Source organism: Salvelinus namaycush, chromosome 17 (genome assembly GCF_016432855.1).
Source record: "Salvelinus namaycush isolate Seneca chromosome 17, SaNama_1.0, whole genome shotgun sequence".
NCBI lineage: Eukaryota > Metazoa > Chordata > Actinopteri > Salmoniformes > Salmonidae > Salvelinus > Salvelinus namaycush.
In genome coordinates this window covers 31988955-32005351 of record NC_052323.1, presented here as the reverse complement: position 1 = coordinate 32005351, position 16397 = coordinate 31988955, and the positions used below count along the sequence as shown (strand labels likewise).

At 43.6% G+C, this 16397-nt stretch overlaps 1 protein-coding gene across 3 annotated transcripts; it reads right to left on the bottom strand.

Moving 5' to 3' along the window:
* Positions 1-3982: 3982 nt before the first annotated feature.
* On the bottom strand, positions 3983-16115 carry LOC120062550 (histone deacetylase 3-like). 3 transcript variants are annotated; one of them, XM_039012603.1, is made up of 15 exons: positions 15944-16115; positions 15361-15443; positions 14970-15112; positions 14676-14757; positions 12529-12585; positions 12358-12413; positions 12123-12256; positions 11435-11515; positions 11010-11083; positions 10853-10917; positions 10482-10571; positions 10280-10338; positions 10129-10208; positions 9840-9997; positions 3983-5040 (listed from the first exon to the last, which is right to left on the bottom strand). In XM_039012603.1, exons 1-15 carry the CDS (start codon positions 15996-15998, stop codon positions 4971-4973), a joined length of 1287 nt encoding a protein of 428 aa, XP_038868531.1. In that variant the 5' UTR covers positions 15999-16115; the 3' UTR covers positions 3983-4970. The 3 variants fall into 3 exon arrangements, with proteins under 3 accessions (XP_038868531.1, XP_038868533.1, XP_038868534.1); XM_039012605.1 differs by having other exon boundaries at positions 4297-5040; positions 14676-14776; positions 15944-16075; XM_039012606.1 differs by having other exon boundaries at positions 4297-5040; positions 15035-15112; positions 15944-16075.
* Between the last annotated feature and the right edge of the window lie 282 nt (positions 16116-16397).

Here is a 16397-nt window from a genome sequence, read left to right as displayed (position 1 = left end):
TGGGTCAACTTTAGTGTTGGCTAGTGTAGAGGCAGAGATGAATCGCAGCCTATAAACAGTATAGGAATGGTTTTACACACAGACGGGTCCATTGTATACTTTTAATTCCCAAATCTCTGTCTTCTCTTGCAGCCAGAATCACCAGAGGGACGTAACACCGGAGGGATATGGTACCTTTCACCAACGGATGGCAAAAGCATGTGCCTAAATTGATAGTACATTATATACTGGTATACAGTGTTGCTGGTATGGAATGTTTACTGCATTACATAATGAAGCAGTAGGTGATGAGAGGGGCGCAGTGCTCCACGTGAGGGTGAAGATATGTGTGAATGAGGCTTGAGGTCTGGGATTGGGAGGCAGGTTGTCTGATCCGGTTTGGGTTTCCTGGCACTGCCGTTTCCACCGTCTACCACGGGCTCCGGTTCCCCCCCGGCCATGCCGTAACGAGGACAATTATAGACCATGTACTGAGCGCGCTGACATCTCTGTGTGGCTTCCTCACTGGTATTTCCTGGGATTGCCTTGTCTTCCAATGATGATATACTGTATGTAAAGGGCACATGCTGTGCTGCTTGAAGTGAGTTGGTTTGTTGTTAATTTGCTTGTCAATGTTATGGGGTTTTCTGTACTGTTGTTCAGCATGAATGGTGATGCAGCACAATTCATTAGTTCAATTAGCTCTCTGAACCTGAAAAGATGAGAAGAGTGAGCTCTGTTGTCTGCATGAGAACTCCCTCATTCAGCCATCAGAGCAGTTATGAATGAAAGCACCTTTGTTCCTATCCTCTCTCCTTTCGCTTTTGCTTTCTCGCTCTTTCATTCTTTCTCGCTCTTTCATTCTTTCTCGCTCTTTCATTCTCTTGCTTTTTCTTATAATTTTTTAAGGGGCAAACACCACTCTGGTACTGATGTCAACGAGGGCTCAGCCATCCAGGAGAAGTGCTATGCCCCGCGCTTCATCCAGGTCCCCCAGGACCTCACGGTGGAGGAGGGCAGGTTCTGTAGGATCCACTTCAAGGTACAGAACTGGATACGCTCTAATCAGTTTAGTAATGCATGTTGATAACTGGACTCATTCAACATTTATAGCTGGGATCCATTTCCTATGTAGGAACTTATTGCTGAGGTATCTTCTGTAAAGACCTTGTTGAACTATGACACTGACTCATGCAACACTTTTATTCAAGTGTAATGAAAGCCTCTGGTGACCAAACATGAAACCCAATAGCCCCTGTGACTAGAATAACCAGGTTGTAAAAGCTGCGCTCTACTCCTTATCACCCCCCACTCTGGGCCCTTGCACTACGCCCCCTCATGACCCCCTAGTAGTCCACACTACAGTCCACACTCTCCCAGGGTCTTATTCATTAGTACACACCGTAGCAATTTATTTTCTTATTGGGCAGTTCAGGTTGTCCCTCCCTGTTTCAGTCAGTTTTTTTTTCCTAATGAATACACCTCTGGCTGTGCCTTCAGGTGGGGGGTCTGCCCACCCCAGACGTGGCCTGGTACCTGGATGGTAAAGCAATCCGTCCAGACGACTACCACAAGATGCTGGTGTGTGAGAAGGGCGTGCACTCCTTCATCATTGAGATCGTGACGGTGCATCACGCCGGAGTCTACGAGTGTATTGCCAGGAACCGCGCCGGGGAGAACCGCTTCTCCATGAAACTGGAGGTTATTGGTAAGGGCTGTTTTGACTACTGTCAAATCATTTCCCATCGCTTAGCATTGATGACACTGCTCCACCTTCACCCCAACCCCTCATCTCCAGCCCAGGAGGTACTTCGCCCCCCTACCTTCGTCCAGAAGATGCTGAACTCTCGTGCCTTGGAGGGGGACACAGTGAGGTTAGAGTCTAAGGTGGCTGCCTCCCCTCCACCAAAGCTCTTCTGGAAGAAAGACAAAGACATGCTACGCATTGACCCCACCAGAATGAGGTGGGTGGAACTTCAATTCCATCACTTTCAGGGTGTTTGTATACCTTTTTTAGAAGGAGAAATACTCACAGTAGAGATGGTAATTTTTGTCCCTTAGCTGAGTAGAATATATCTGAAGTGTACATGTGCTAATTAGCTGATATAGCTTTGCTAGGTAACGTGAACCTCTTAGCTGAAAGTGAGAGGTTCTATTGATTCCATTAGAGGTTAATCCAGGCCTGATGTTTGTCTCCCAGCCTGTACCAGGACGGCACAGGAAGTCAGTGCCTGCTCATTGAGAGGCTAGTCAAATCTGATGCAGGCTGGTACACCCTGTCTGCCATCAATGAGGCCGGCATGTCCACCTGCAATGCCAGACTGGATGTAGGAAGTAAGTGGACCTTGTGCATTTGTGCGTGGTTTGAAGTTAAGCACAGACTAGTGTTCAGTTCAGAGGTAAATTGGCTGTTCCCTGTCCATGGTAGCTGTTTAGAATTCAACTCATAAACACCACCAAGGCTTTGGCCATCAACCTCCTGTGGCCCTACACAGCTGTCCTCATGCTGACATCTGCACTAGTGGGACAAGCAGGGATTACAGCTGAGACAGACAACGTTGTAACCTTGCACTCAGAATGTCTGCTATGGCAGTGAAATGGCAATGGCATACTGCACTAGTGTACCATGAATTACCAGTGTTGTACAATAACTTATGTACTGTAGCAGCAGGGGGAAATGTTCTGTTATTCAATATTCGTAGCACTTTCTCCTGTTAGAATGAAGCAGAGGGGCCTCTTTCTAGCTTGCGTTTCTCCAGTGTAAATAGAGGGTAATTCCCTGGAATGTATCCCTTGTCCCGCAAATGGTTGCCATGGCAGTGCAGGTTGTAAAGGCTGATTAGAAACCCATAGCAGATATATTATTACTAGGGAAATGCGGGCCTGGCTGGCTATTGTATTTCCCCTCGATCACATAACATGCCATCTGTTACGCGGACCGAGAGCAGTCATGATGAGGTTAACCTCCATTCAGCCTAGCTCGCTGAAGTCGTCAAGTCTGTAATAGATCAGGTGAGTGTGTATTTTGCTCTGTCCACTCGGGCTTACTAAATGGAAACTGACGACTTTGCTCATATAATTGTCTCAGTACTGTAATATCAGGCTTCAACTGTGCAGTAACATTTGGCCGTGCACTCTGCTGACCAGAAGGAAAGCTTGTCTTTCGACCCCCAAGGGTTGAACCTGTAACTGGAGCTGGGGCTTAATACATCTCTTATATAAGCTGTTATACCAGAGTGGTTTCTCTGGTTATTTTAGGAAACTCTCTTAGGATAGCAACACATTCCTCCTGTGGATTAGGAGATCCAACCATTTCTCAGATTGTTTAAAATAATAGGTTGGTAACATTTATGACAATGACCAGCTTTATTTAAATGTTTTATTACCTGGCTCAAACACATTTCCTCTTATTGCATTAGAGGTTCAAGGGTTCTATTCTGAATATATCCTGACCTTTTTATTCCATTCTGTCTCTGCAGCTCGCTCCAACAAGCCTGCCCCCCCTACAGGCAAGCATTTTAAAGTCCCCCTACTCCGCCGTCTCCCCAGCCTGATTCCGGACCCCCCCCAGCACACGGCCCCCCTGTACGAGAGTGAGGAGCTTTAGACGACACTAAACCAGCAGTATAACCTGTTGTACCGCTCTGCTCCACTTTATACTGGTCTATCATTCAGTCTCTGTCCACTGAGGCGGTCATGTTGTCTGTGCCTGGGGGAGGAAATTAATCAAAGTTTTGAGGAAGCAGATACTCACATTTTACCCACAGTGCCTCAGTATCAATCAGGACCTCACCAGTCCCAGCATTTGTCAAATGCACTTTAGTTTGAGCCCTTCTGTTTGTTTGTTTTTCAAGGGTGGGCTGGTCAGATGGTTTCCTCAACATCATCCTCTGGTATGGTGAAGCTTACCTGGCCCGAGCACAGACCTTTGTCAAATGCTGTCTCTGTGGTTTGCTGTTGTAGTTGGTAGAGAATGAATCATGTATTGTCTCCAGACATGTAACTCTTTTGAAGTTCCTTTACAAAAAGCAGCATTTTTATGACTGCTGCTTCAAGTGAGACTGTCTCTTTCTGGTTTTAAAAAGGTAACATTCAAATAATGTAAACTATTTATTGGACAATTCTGAAATGTAAATGGTTGCCTTCACACCCAAATTTACAACGACCTCGGTCTGATTCTGATCATAGAAAAATGTTTTGAAGTCTTATGTACTGTGTATGTGAAATGTAATGAATGCGTAATAAAGTTTTACAACACAGGTGGTCTCATTTCACTTTCAAAATATCAAATTGAGTACTTATAGATGGGAAGCATTGTAGCCATGCAGTTTTCCTGTTTATTTTATGACAAGATTTAATCAAAACATTTTAACTTGTTATTCAGATGACTGACCTCTGATCCCAGTGTGTGAAGTGAAAACTGGTAAATATAAGACTGACCCAGGTCCCTTTCGACACAGCACCTAGCAACCACAGGAAGTCAACGCACTTTGGACCAAGGGGAAGTCTCTTCCTCTTTATCCTGTGCTGATGAATAAGGCCCAGACACAATCATGCCCTCTGTTAATCTGGCTGTATTGGGCTCCTCTAGGCTGTCTTCTGGTGAATCATCACACTGCTGCTACTGTTTATCCTGTTGCCTAGTCACATGTACATATCTACCTCGTACCCCTGCACATCGACTGGGTACAGGTACCCTGTGTATATAGGTGTTATCGTTACTCATTGTGTAAGTAAGCATTTCACTGTTAGTCTACACCTGTTTACGAAATGTGAGGAATAACATTTGAAGTGCTCGACAATGTCCTCTACATACTCAATGATAGACATAGTTAAAAAAATAAGGAATAAATGGTGGTAGTCTCTCGCTCTGAGTATAGTATGTCCATTTGTTTGGGGAAAAGAAGTTTGGTCAACTGACTGCAGCCTTGATGGTTTCCCAATAATATCATGAGTGACCAGAGGGGAAAAGTCTGACATTATCTGAGCGTTCAGATCTCCACATCGCTCTCCTTGTCGTTGTCATGGTCACCATCGTAGAACTCATTGGCTGCCTCTGGCCTGTAAAGAGAACAAGCTATTTAGTTCCAGACTATCACACTGATACTATATACACGTAGACTAAGGCTGGGATTCAATCCAATCGTGTTGCCGGCGACGTGCGTGCAGACACCACATCCACGGTAAACGCTGCATTTGTCGGCTCAATCAGAAATTAACTTTAAAAATGGCGCATTGTCCAAATCTGCAATCACATTGAATCCCGTCCTTAAACTGGTCCTATTGATTCCATTACTAACATGTATAATAGAACATATGCTCCTATGTGTGTCACAGAGCTGGGATGATAAAACAAATGACATTGCCTTCCTCTTACCGAGGCATTTTGCTACACAACACTCCTGTAGATTGTTCTAAAACAAATACTTAGTCAACAGTAATGGGCTTTGCATTATGTTGATTCCTGCTATGAAAGTATCTGCCTGTCCCTGTTTCGCTGCTGTGTGAGCGAGCCACTCCCTTCCCCCACTGTGACACGGAGAGAGAGATGCATTCTGAGAAGCACAAGCATATGTAGGGCGTGTAGGCCATCATTGTAAATAAGAATTTGTTCTCAACTGACTTGCCTAGTTAAATAAAAATTAAGAAAATTACTGTTGCTCAAACTGCTATTGTGGGAAAAAGTTAAGCAACTACTGTTCTAGCTACAGAGAGGAAAGTCACAGCTTTCTGTATAATTTCTCACCTCTTGATATTGAGTTCATGACACCACTTCAGAACCGCGGTAGGCTAGTGTAGTGGGCTGTGGTTTTGACGTGCCCGCAGAGAGCGATTTGCAGTGAATAGGCCTACAAATCAGCTGGGCTAGACAATCTGGACCCTATTTCTAAAATTATCCGCCGCCATTGTTGCAACCCCTATTACCAGTCTGTTCAATCTCTCGTATCGTCTGAGATTCCTAAAGATTGGAAAGCTGACTTCAAAAGGGGGTGACACTATAGACCCAAACTGTTACAGACCTATTTCCATCCTGCCCTGCCTTTCTAAAGTCTTCGAAAGCCAAGTTAACAAACAGATCACTGACCATTTAGAATCCCACCGTACCTTCTCCGCTGTAGAATCCGGTTTCCGAGCTAGCCACGGGTGTACCTCAGCCGCGCTCAAGGTACTAAACGATATCATAACCGCCATCGATAAAAGACAGTACTGTGCAGCCGTCTTTATCGACCTGGCCAAGGCTTTCGACTCTGTCAATCACCGTATTCTTATCGGCAGACTCAACAGCCTTGGTTTCTCAAATGACTGCCTCGCCTGGTTCACCAACTACTTCTCAGATAGAGTTCAGTGTGTCAAATCGGAGGGCCTGTTGTCCGGACGTCTGGCAGTCTATGGGGGTACCACAGGGTTCAATTTTCGGGCCAAATCTTCTCTGTATATCTCAACGACGTTGCTCTTGCTGCGGGTGATTCCTTGATCCACCTCTACGCAGACGACACCATTCTGTATACATCTGGCCCTTCTTTGGACACTGTGCCATACAACACTCCTTCCGTGGCCTCCAACTGCTCTTAAATGCTAGTAAAACTAAATGCATGCTCTTCAACCAATCGCTGCCAGCACCCGCCCACCCAACTAGCATCACTACTCTGGACGGTTCTGACTTAGAATATGTGGACAACTACAAATACCTAGGTGTCTGGGTAGACTGTAAACTCTCTTTCCAGACTCGTATTAAGCATCTCCAATACAAAAATTAAATCTAGAATCGGCTTCCTATTTCACAAACAAAGCCTCTACTCATGCTGCCAAACATACCCTCGTAAAACTGACTATCATACCGGTCCTCGACTTTGGCGATGTCATTTACAAAATAGCCTCCAACACTCTACTCAGCAAACTGGATACAGTCTATCACAGTGCCATCCGTTTGGTCACCAAAGCCCCACTGCAAACTGTATGCTCTCGTCGGCTGGCCCTCGCTACAGTTGAAGTCGGAAGTTTTACATACACCTTAGCCAAATACATTTAAACAAAAATTTTCCCAATTCCTGATATTTAATTCTAGTAAAAATTCCCTGTCTTAGGTCAGTTAGGATCACCACTTTGTTTTAAGAATGTGAAATGTCAGAATAATAGTAGAGAGAATGATTTATTCCAGGTTTTATTTTTCATCCCATTCCCAGTGGGTCAGAAGTTGACATATACTCAATTAGTATTTGATCACATTGCCTTTAAATTGTTTAACTTGTGTCAAACGTTTTAGGTAGCCTTTCACAAGCTTCCCACAATAAGTTAGTTAAATTTTGGCCCATTCCTCCTGACAGAGCTGGTGTAACCGGGTCAGGTTTATAGGCCTCCTTGCTCGCACACGCTTTTTCAGTTCTGCCCACACATTTTCTATCGGATTGAGGTCAGGGCTTTGTGATGGCCACTCCAACACCTTGACTTTGTTGTCCTTAAGCCATATTGCCACAACTTTGGAAGTATGCTTGGGGTCATTGTCCATTTGGAAGACCCATTTGCGACCAAGCTTTAACTTCCTGACTGATGTCTTGAGATGTTGCTTCAATATATCCACATAATTTCACCAACTCATGATGCCATCTATTTTGTGAAGTGCACCAGTCCCTCCTGCAGCAAAGCAACCCCACAACATGATGCTGCCACCTCCGTGCTTCACGGTTGGGATGGTGTTCTTCGGCTTGCAAGCCTCCCCCTTTTTCCTCCAAACATAATGATGGTCATCATGGCCAAACAGTTCTATTTTTGTTTCATCAGACCAGAGGACATTTCTCCAAAAACGATCTTTGTCCCCATGTGCAGTTGCAAACCGTAGTCTGGCTTTTTTATGGCGGTTTTGTAGCAGTGGCTTCTTCCTTGCTGAGCGGCATTTCAGGTTATGTTGATATAGGACTCGTTTTACTGTGGATATAGATACTTGTGTACCTGTTTCCTCCAGCATCTTCACAAGGTCCTTTGCTGATGTTCTGGGATTGATTTGCACTTTTCACACCAAAGTACTTCATCTCCAGGGGACAGAACGCGTCTCCTTCCTGAGCAGTATGACAGTTGCGTGGTCCCATGTTTATACTTGCGTACTGTTGCTTGTACAGATGAACATGGTACCTTCAGGCGTTTGGAAATTGCTCCCAAGGATGAACCAGACTTGTGGAAGTCTACAAATTTTTTTCTGAGGTTTTGGCTGATTTCTTTTGATTTTCCCATGATGTCAAGCAAAGAGGCACTGAGTTTGAAGGTAGGCCTTGAAATACATCCACAGGTACACCTCCAATTGACTCAAATGATGTCAATTAGCCTATCAGAAGCTTCTAAAGCCATGACATCATTTTCTGGAATTTTCCAAGCTGTTTAAAGGCAGGGTCAACTTAGTGTATGTAAACTTCTGACCCACTGGAATTGTGATACAGTGAATTATAAGTGAAATAATCTGTCTGTAAACAATTGTTGGGAAAATGACTTGTGTCATGCACAAAGTAGATGTCCTAACCGACTTGCCAAAACTATAGTTTGTTGAAATTTGTGGAGTGGTTGAAAAACAAGTTTTAATGACTCCAACCTAAGTGTATGTAAACTTCCGACTTCAACTGTACATATTCGTTGCCCAACCCACTGGCTCCAGGTCATCTATAAGTCTTTGCTAGGTATAGCTCCGCCTTATCTCAGCTCACTGGTCACCATAGCAACACCCACCCGTAGCACCCGCTCCAGCAGGTTTATCTCACTGGTCATCCCCAAAGCCAACACCTACTTTGTCCACCTTTCCTTCCAGTTCTCTGCTGCCAATGACTGGAACGAATTGCAAAAATCGCTGAAGTTGGAGACTTATATCTCCCTCACTAACTTTAAGCATCAGCTATCTGTGTAGCTTACCGATCGCTGCAACTGGTACACAGCCCATCTAACTACGTACCTCATCCCCATATTGTTTTTATTTACTTTTTTTTGCTCTTTTGCACACCAGTATTTCTACTTGCACATTATCATCTGCACATCTATCACTCCAGTGTTAATTTGCTAAATTGTAATACTTCGCTACTACGGCATATTTATTGCCTTACCTCCTTACTCCATTTGCACACACTGTATATAGATTTTTCTATTGTGTTATTGACTGTACGTTTGTTTATCCCATGTGTAACTCTGTGTTGTTGTTTTTTGTCGCACTGCTTTGCTTCATCTTGGCCAGGTCGCAGGTGTAAATGAGAACTTGTTCTCAACTGGCCTACCTGGTTAAATAAAGGCGAAATAAATGTTAAAAATAAACAAGTAGCCAAGGCCTAGCGCTGGAACTTTTGTAGGACATTAGCCTACATTTACTGATAGATTATTCAATTAGCCTACATGGCCACATAGCAACAATCATATTTAGAGTTAGCAATCTAGTGTTTTGAGTTCCCACTCCCTCAGGTGGTGAATAATATTGTCAATATGCACAATAATTTAACAATTCCTCTGAAGTGTCATAAAATCTAGATCCTATTTTGACAGGTTGCACATCAATCATGCATTTCCTGTATTGTTTAGATTTTTAAAAAACGTACTTTCTGAATCATAGGCTACCATCTCAGTTTTCTTACTTGGCACTGGAATAGATTTTTTTGGCTAGAGCCCTGCCGCTAATGCCAAGTAACTGTCCATAAAAAAAAATGTATTTATTGCATAAAAGTTATATTTATCACAATTTGACTTTGTTCATATCGCCTAGATCAAGCACCCCCCAAAAAAGAATTTATCGCATATTATTTTGTTAGCGCAAAAAAAGTACTTTTATTGCGATATGGATTTTTTTCCCCCCATATCGCCCAGCTCTAGCGTCACATAAGGCAGAGTGTGTTGACCTGGAATAGTTGTCCTCTGAGCCCCTCTCATCTGGGTCTCCCTCGTCAGTGCGCTCGTAGCTCAGGATGTCCGAGGGCACATCGTGGATCTGGACACTGGGGGAATGGTTCAACATCTTCAAGTTCTCAAAGACCGTCGAACGGATCTGCTCCAGGTACTAAACAAGCATAAGATGGAGATAAATGACTTACACCAAGGAGAGAATTCTGTTTGAATTGTTAAACAGTATGTAGACTGTGGTTCAGAAAGAGAGAGGGAGGACCGCATGCTGTATGTCCTAAAACTGACCTGTCGGGAGTTCTGGTTCTCTATCCTGGTGCTGACATCTGGGTGGAGTGTGAAATCTGGGGCAAAATACTCAAAGTACTCTGGAGGGGTGAGGAGAGAAAATTAGCAAATGGAAAAACAGTGGCAGAAGTGCTTAGGCTTGCTCACTTACCGCTATAGGGCAGCTCATCACTAATTGGCTCATCAACCAGGAGGGAGGTCTCATAGGTCCTGGAATAGAAGAGCAACAGAGTTCATTCTTAAGTGGTTCCATATACACTGTGAGAATGTTCTCTTGGTCTCCATCAAAAACAACTGTCACCTAATCTCCCCACTATAGTCCAGTTACAGCACTGAGAGAAATGAGCCCTCACCAGCATCTGGCCACGTTGCGTACTGTGTACCCTCCTCCTCCCAGTACCAGCAGGGGAATCCTGAAGCTCTTCACAAACTCCACACACTCCCTATAGAAAGCATATACCCTGGGTGAGAGAGTTTACCATAACCTGGCTCCTGTGTTAACCAAATCCTGTACCAATTTTTCTATAATCCCTTAAATTTGCTCTCCTACCAACAGGTGGCAGTACATCCTCATAATATAGAGTACATTGAATTCCATCCTCAAAACATGTATCCTTATCTCCATTAAGACACTTACCCATAAAGCTGTATTCAAAGGCCATTTAAGACTGACGTAAGTGTTGGTGAGGGTTATAATGTATTATTTATTGAGCAAGACACCTACCCATGGCCTCGTATACTGAGGTTGAAGCACCCTAATCTGTCACAGCCCAGAGAGTCAGCCCCACACTGTCAATGACAAAAGGTGCATGTGAGTCCCATACTCAATACCACAATTCCTGCAAAATACCACTGATGATCTCTGGCTGCCAAATTATCACCTGAAGAACGATACAGGTTGGCTGGTAGAAGTCCACCACTTGCTTGATGACTGGCTGAAAGAGTTGCCTGTAGCCTAAAACAGAGTGATATAATGTTAAGGTATTGGACACATGGAAGAGAATTCATCCTTTCAATCATTTTTGATATTGACAAAGTGATATAATTGATCCCCTATCAAAAATAAGGAAACGTCTGTTGTTGGATTGTTGGATATTATCCTGCATACTATCAGACCTTCTGAACTGTAACAGCCATCAAATAGATGTAAATAGTTTAGAGTGCAGGTAAACTAACAGTCAGGCAGCATAACATCTGATAATAGCACTCCCCAGAGACATCTCAATGGCCTCAGTCTAATAGCATTATCAGAGTGGAGCGCCAGAGAGCCAGCCTGAGTGTGAGATCTAGGAAGGACACTACTCACTCTGGTCATCGATCCCATCCCGGAGAGGCACGTTCAGGCAATAGTACCGGCCACTCTCAGCCCCTACCTCATACATGTCACCTATGGGACAAAACAGACAACATTTGTTTAACAAAGAATAAGCTCATTAAGACAACCTCTATTGTCCCATAGAGATATTAAATAATTTAGTCATTAAGACAAACTCAAATCAAATTGTATTGGCCACATACACATGGTTAGCAGATGTTAATGTGAGTGTAGCGAAATGCTTGTGCTTCTAGTTCCGACAGTGCAGTAATATCTAACAAGTAATCTAATAATTCCCCAACAACTATCTAATACACACAAATCTAAAGGGGTGAATGAGAATATGTACATATAAGTATATGGATGAGCGATGGCCGAGCGGCATAGGCAAGGTGCAGTAGATGGTATAAAATACAGTATATACATGTGATATGAGCAATGTAAGATATGTAAACATGATTAAAGTGGCATTATTTAAAGTGGCATTGTTTAAAGTGACTAGTGATCCATTTATTAAAGTGTCCAGTCATTGGATCTCAATGTAGGCAGCAGCCTCTCAGAGTTAGTGATTGCTGTTTAGCAGTCTGATGGCCTTGAGATAGAAGCTGTTTTTCAATCTCTCTGTCCCAACTGTATCTGTATTTCTGGTTTTAACAGATACTCATATGGCTCGTCTTACCTGTTCCTGGAAAGAAGTAGTTCCCGTACTTGTGGAAGGATACAGTCATGACCCGATCAGTCAGGTAGAAGGCTTCCTGTACCCCATCACCATGGTGAATGTCAATGTCTATGTACAACACACGCGGGTGGTACCTAAAGGGACATTTACATTATTAGTTGTTAGAGATCCTTAGCGGGACGTGAACCCACAAAATGGACAACAACATTATAAAAGACTGGTGCTTTGCTCTTACTTCAGAAGCTCCAGTATACTGATGACAATGTCATTCACATAGCAAAATCCAGAGGCCTGAAAACCAAAACAAATGAAATCATGATATCATAGAGCTGGACATAGGCAGGTGACCAGAGGCCGTAGAAATAAATTGTCTTGACAAAGAATCAAAATGTTGCATAATTCTTACCTCAAATTTCTTAGCATGATGAAGACCCCCGGCCCAGTTGATGGCGATGTCACATATCTGCAAAGCAACAGTCCTGATCATTGATCAAATCTAAATCTGGTCAACAATTTACCTGGCTGTATAAATTGCTGAATGGGTCTTAATAAATATGTCCGATCCGTAAATAGAATACATTTTTTTTTTTTTATTTAACCTTTATTTAACCAGGTAGGCTAGTTGAGAACAAGTTCTCATTTACAACTGCGACCTGGCCAAGATAAAGCATAGCAGTGTGAACAGACAACAACACAGAGTTACACATGGAGTAAACAATAAACAAGTCAATAACACAGTAGGGGAAAAAAACAAAATGAGTCTATATACATTGTGTGCAAAAGGCATGAGGTAGGCAATAAACAGGCCATAGGAGCGAATAATTACAATTTAGCAGATTAACACTGGAGTGATAAATCATCAGATGATCATGAGCAAGTAGAGATACTGGTGTGCAAAAGAGCAGAAAAGTAAATAAATAAAAACAGTAAGGGGATGAGGTAGGTAAATTGGGTGGGCTGTTTACAGATGGACTATGTGTAACAGTATAACTTTAAACCGTCCCCTCGCCCCGACACGGGCGCGAACCAGGGACCCTCTGCACACATCAACAACGGTCACCCACGAAGCGTCGTTACCCATCGCTCCACAAAAGCCGCGGCCCTTGCAGAGCAAGGGGCAACACTACTTCTAGGTTTCAGAGCAAGTGACGTAACTGATTGAAACGCTATTAGCGCGTACCCGCTAACTAGCTAGCCATTTCACATCCGTTACACTCACCCCCCTTTCAACCTCCTCCTTTTCCGCAGCAACCAGTGATCTGGGTCAACAGCATCAATGTAACAGTATAACTTTAGTACGTCCCCTCGCCCCGACCTCGGGCGCGAACCAGGGACCCTCTGCACACATCAACAACGGTCACCCACGAAGCATCGTTACCCATCGCTCCACAAACGCCGCGGCCCTTGCAGAGCAAGGGGCAACACTACTTCTAGGTTTCAGAGCAAGTGACGTAACTGATTGAAACGCTATTAGCGCGTACCCGCTAACTAGCTAGCCATTTCACATCCGTTACATATGTACAGCTGCAGCGATCGGTTAGCTGCTCAGATAGCAGATGTTTAAAGTTGGTGAGGGAAATAAAAGTCTCCAACTTCAGCGATTTTTGCAATTCGTTCCAGTCACAGGCAGCAGAGAACTGGAAGGAAAGGCGGCCAAATGAGGTGTTGGCTTTTGGGATGATCAGTGAGATATACCTGCTGGAGCGCGTGCTACGGGTGGGTGTTGATATCGTGACAAGTGAACTGAGATAAGGTGGAGCTTTACCTAGCATGGACTTATAGATGACCTGGAGCCAGTGGGTCTGGCGACGAATATGTAGCGGGGGCCAGCCGACTAGAGCATACAGGTCGCAGTGGTGGGTGGTATAAGGTGTTTTAGTAACAAAACGGATGGCACTATGATGAAACTGCATCTAGTTTGCTGAGTAGAGTATTGGAAGCTATTTTGTAGATGACATCGCCGAAGTCGAGGATCGGTAGGATAGTCAGTTTTACTAGGGTGAGTTTTGCGGCGTGAGTGAAGGAGGCTTTGTTGCGAAATAGAAAGCCGATTCTTGATTTGATTTTGGATTGGAGATGTTTAATATGAGTCTGGAAGGAGAGTTTACAGTCTAGCCAGACACCTAGGTATTTATAGATGTCCACATATTCTAGGTCGGAACCGTCCAGGGTGGTGATGATAGTCGGGCGGGCGGGTGCAGGCAGCGAACGGTTGAAAAGCATGCATTTGGTTTTACTAGCGTTTAAGAGCAGTTGGAGGCCATGGAAGGAGTGTTGTATGGCATTGAAGCTCGTTTGGAGGTTAGATAGCACAGTGTCCAAGGAAGGGCCAGAAGTATACAGAATGGTGTCGTCTGCGTAGAGGTGGATCAGGGAATCGCCCGCAGCAAGAGCAACATCATTGATATATACAGAGAAAAGAGTCGGCCCGAGAATTGAACCCTGTGGTACCCCCATAGAGACTGCCAGAGGACCGGACAACATGCCGTCCGATCCGTAAATAGAATACATTTATAACAGAAAATAAGCTGAGTTTGCTGGGGGGGGGCATACCTTGTGGTTTAGCTGTGTTGCTCCCTGTAGAGATGCTCCTGTATACCTGGAGCAGAACTCAAACAGGCCTGGGAATACAGGGCTGACAGAGGACACGTTACCTTTATACAAGCCACATAGATAGATCAACAGCTGCACATTACACTGATCATAATATTACATGAGTCAAAAGAACATTCGGCACTTTGACAAATATATATTTCACACAAAATATCTTAGTCACACATGAATCCAAAAATACGCCAGGGAGTAATGTAAGCTAATACATTATAGAAGATGATAAGACATTCTCACCAGTCATCCCCAACATTAAAGGTGTTGAGACTCTTTGTGAAACCCTGCATATTGTTGGGGCTGACCTTTTGCAGAAAGTCAATGTAATCTTCTGAATGGAATCGGCACATGTCATGTTGTGAGGCTTTGTATGGTTTGAAAACCTGTGAAACAAGGACCAGTCAAATTAACATGGTGTCAAGAAGGACATGATGAACTTGTCTGGTTTAATCAGGGTGTATTCATTTAGCTGATTCTGTTGCAAAACGTTTCTTAAATGAAGCAAACAGACAAACGGGGAGGGACCTACCTGAATTTGTCCAATAGAAACCCTTGTTTTAGTTGCAAAACTGTTTGGACTAATGATTACATCCCCAGCCTTTTCAGCATGTTTATCATCAGCAGGACTTACCTGCATCTTTTTGTAGAGGCCATAGTGCAAAACAAGGCTGTGCGTCAGCGAGAGACGATGGGGTTTCATAGGGTGACCAGCACCTTGATAAGGAAAGGAAAACATGTGTCAGTGTGTTGTCCTCTCATATGCAGTTATCAATGTCCTGATTTCTCTGTGGTTCTTCTGCGTGATGCTATCATTCATAACATGCCAGCTAAATAGCTGTAGAATAAAGAAACTCTTGCAAACACACGACTAATAGCTAGTAACGTTAGCGAGTTCAATGCACCTGATTGCTAGCAGAAATAAGAATCGAATACTAACGTTAGCTATCTAGCTAATCACAAATTGAAGAGGAAATAGTAGGTAGCCTAGCGGTTAAGAACGTTGGGGCAGTTACCGAAAGGTCGCTGGTTCGAATCCCCGAGTTGACTAGCTGAAAAATCTGTCAATATGTCATTGAGCACTTAACTCTAATTACTCCTGTAAATCGCTGTGGATACGAGCGTCTTCCACAATAACAGCAATGTAAATAGTTAGCAATCCTGCTTCTTAACATGCTAATCTGCTTCGTGCCTTTTGTAACCAAAATGAATCTTACCATAATGAAAGTTCCCCACATCCGGATCATAAAAATATGCTGTTCTGTTAGACATTGCAAAAGAGACTTCTTGGTTTTTCTACCGTTCGCTGGGTATTTGTTCGCTACTGTAAATGTATCTTTCCTTCATTTAGAAAGTAGTCGCCATTGTAAACAGCGAGTAAAACGTACGTCATTGTTCAGCGACAAGCGAAGGGGGCGGGCAAAAACAGTACCAAAGATTATGGATGGTGTACCCGATTTGCCACCAATCACCCCATTAAAAGGTGGATACATTTTATCAATCACACAATTCATATGGTGAATGTGGTAACCCACACGCCACATCTGTGGTACGCGTTACTTTTGAATAGTGATTCAGAACCACACATTGTACTGTGTGATACACGACATTTTCAATGGTGATTTTAACTAAGACTGAGTGCGCATGTTCGCCATAGGAGCCAACCCCAAA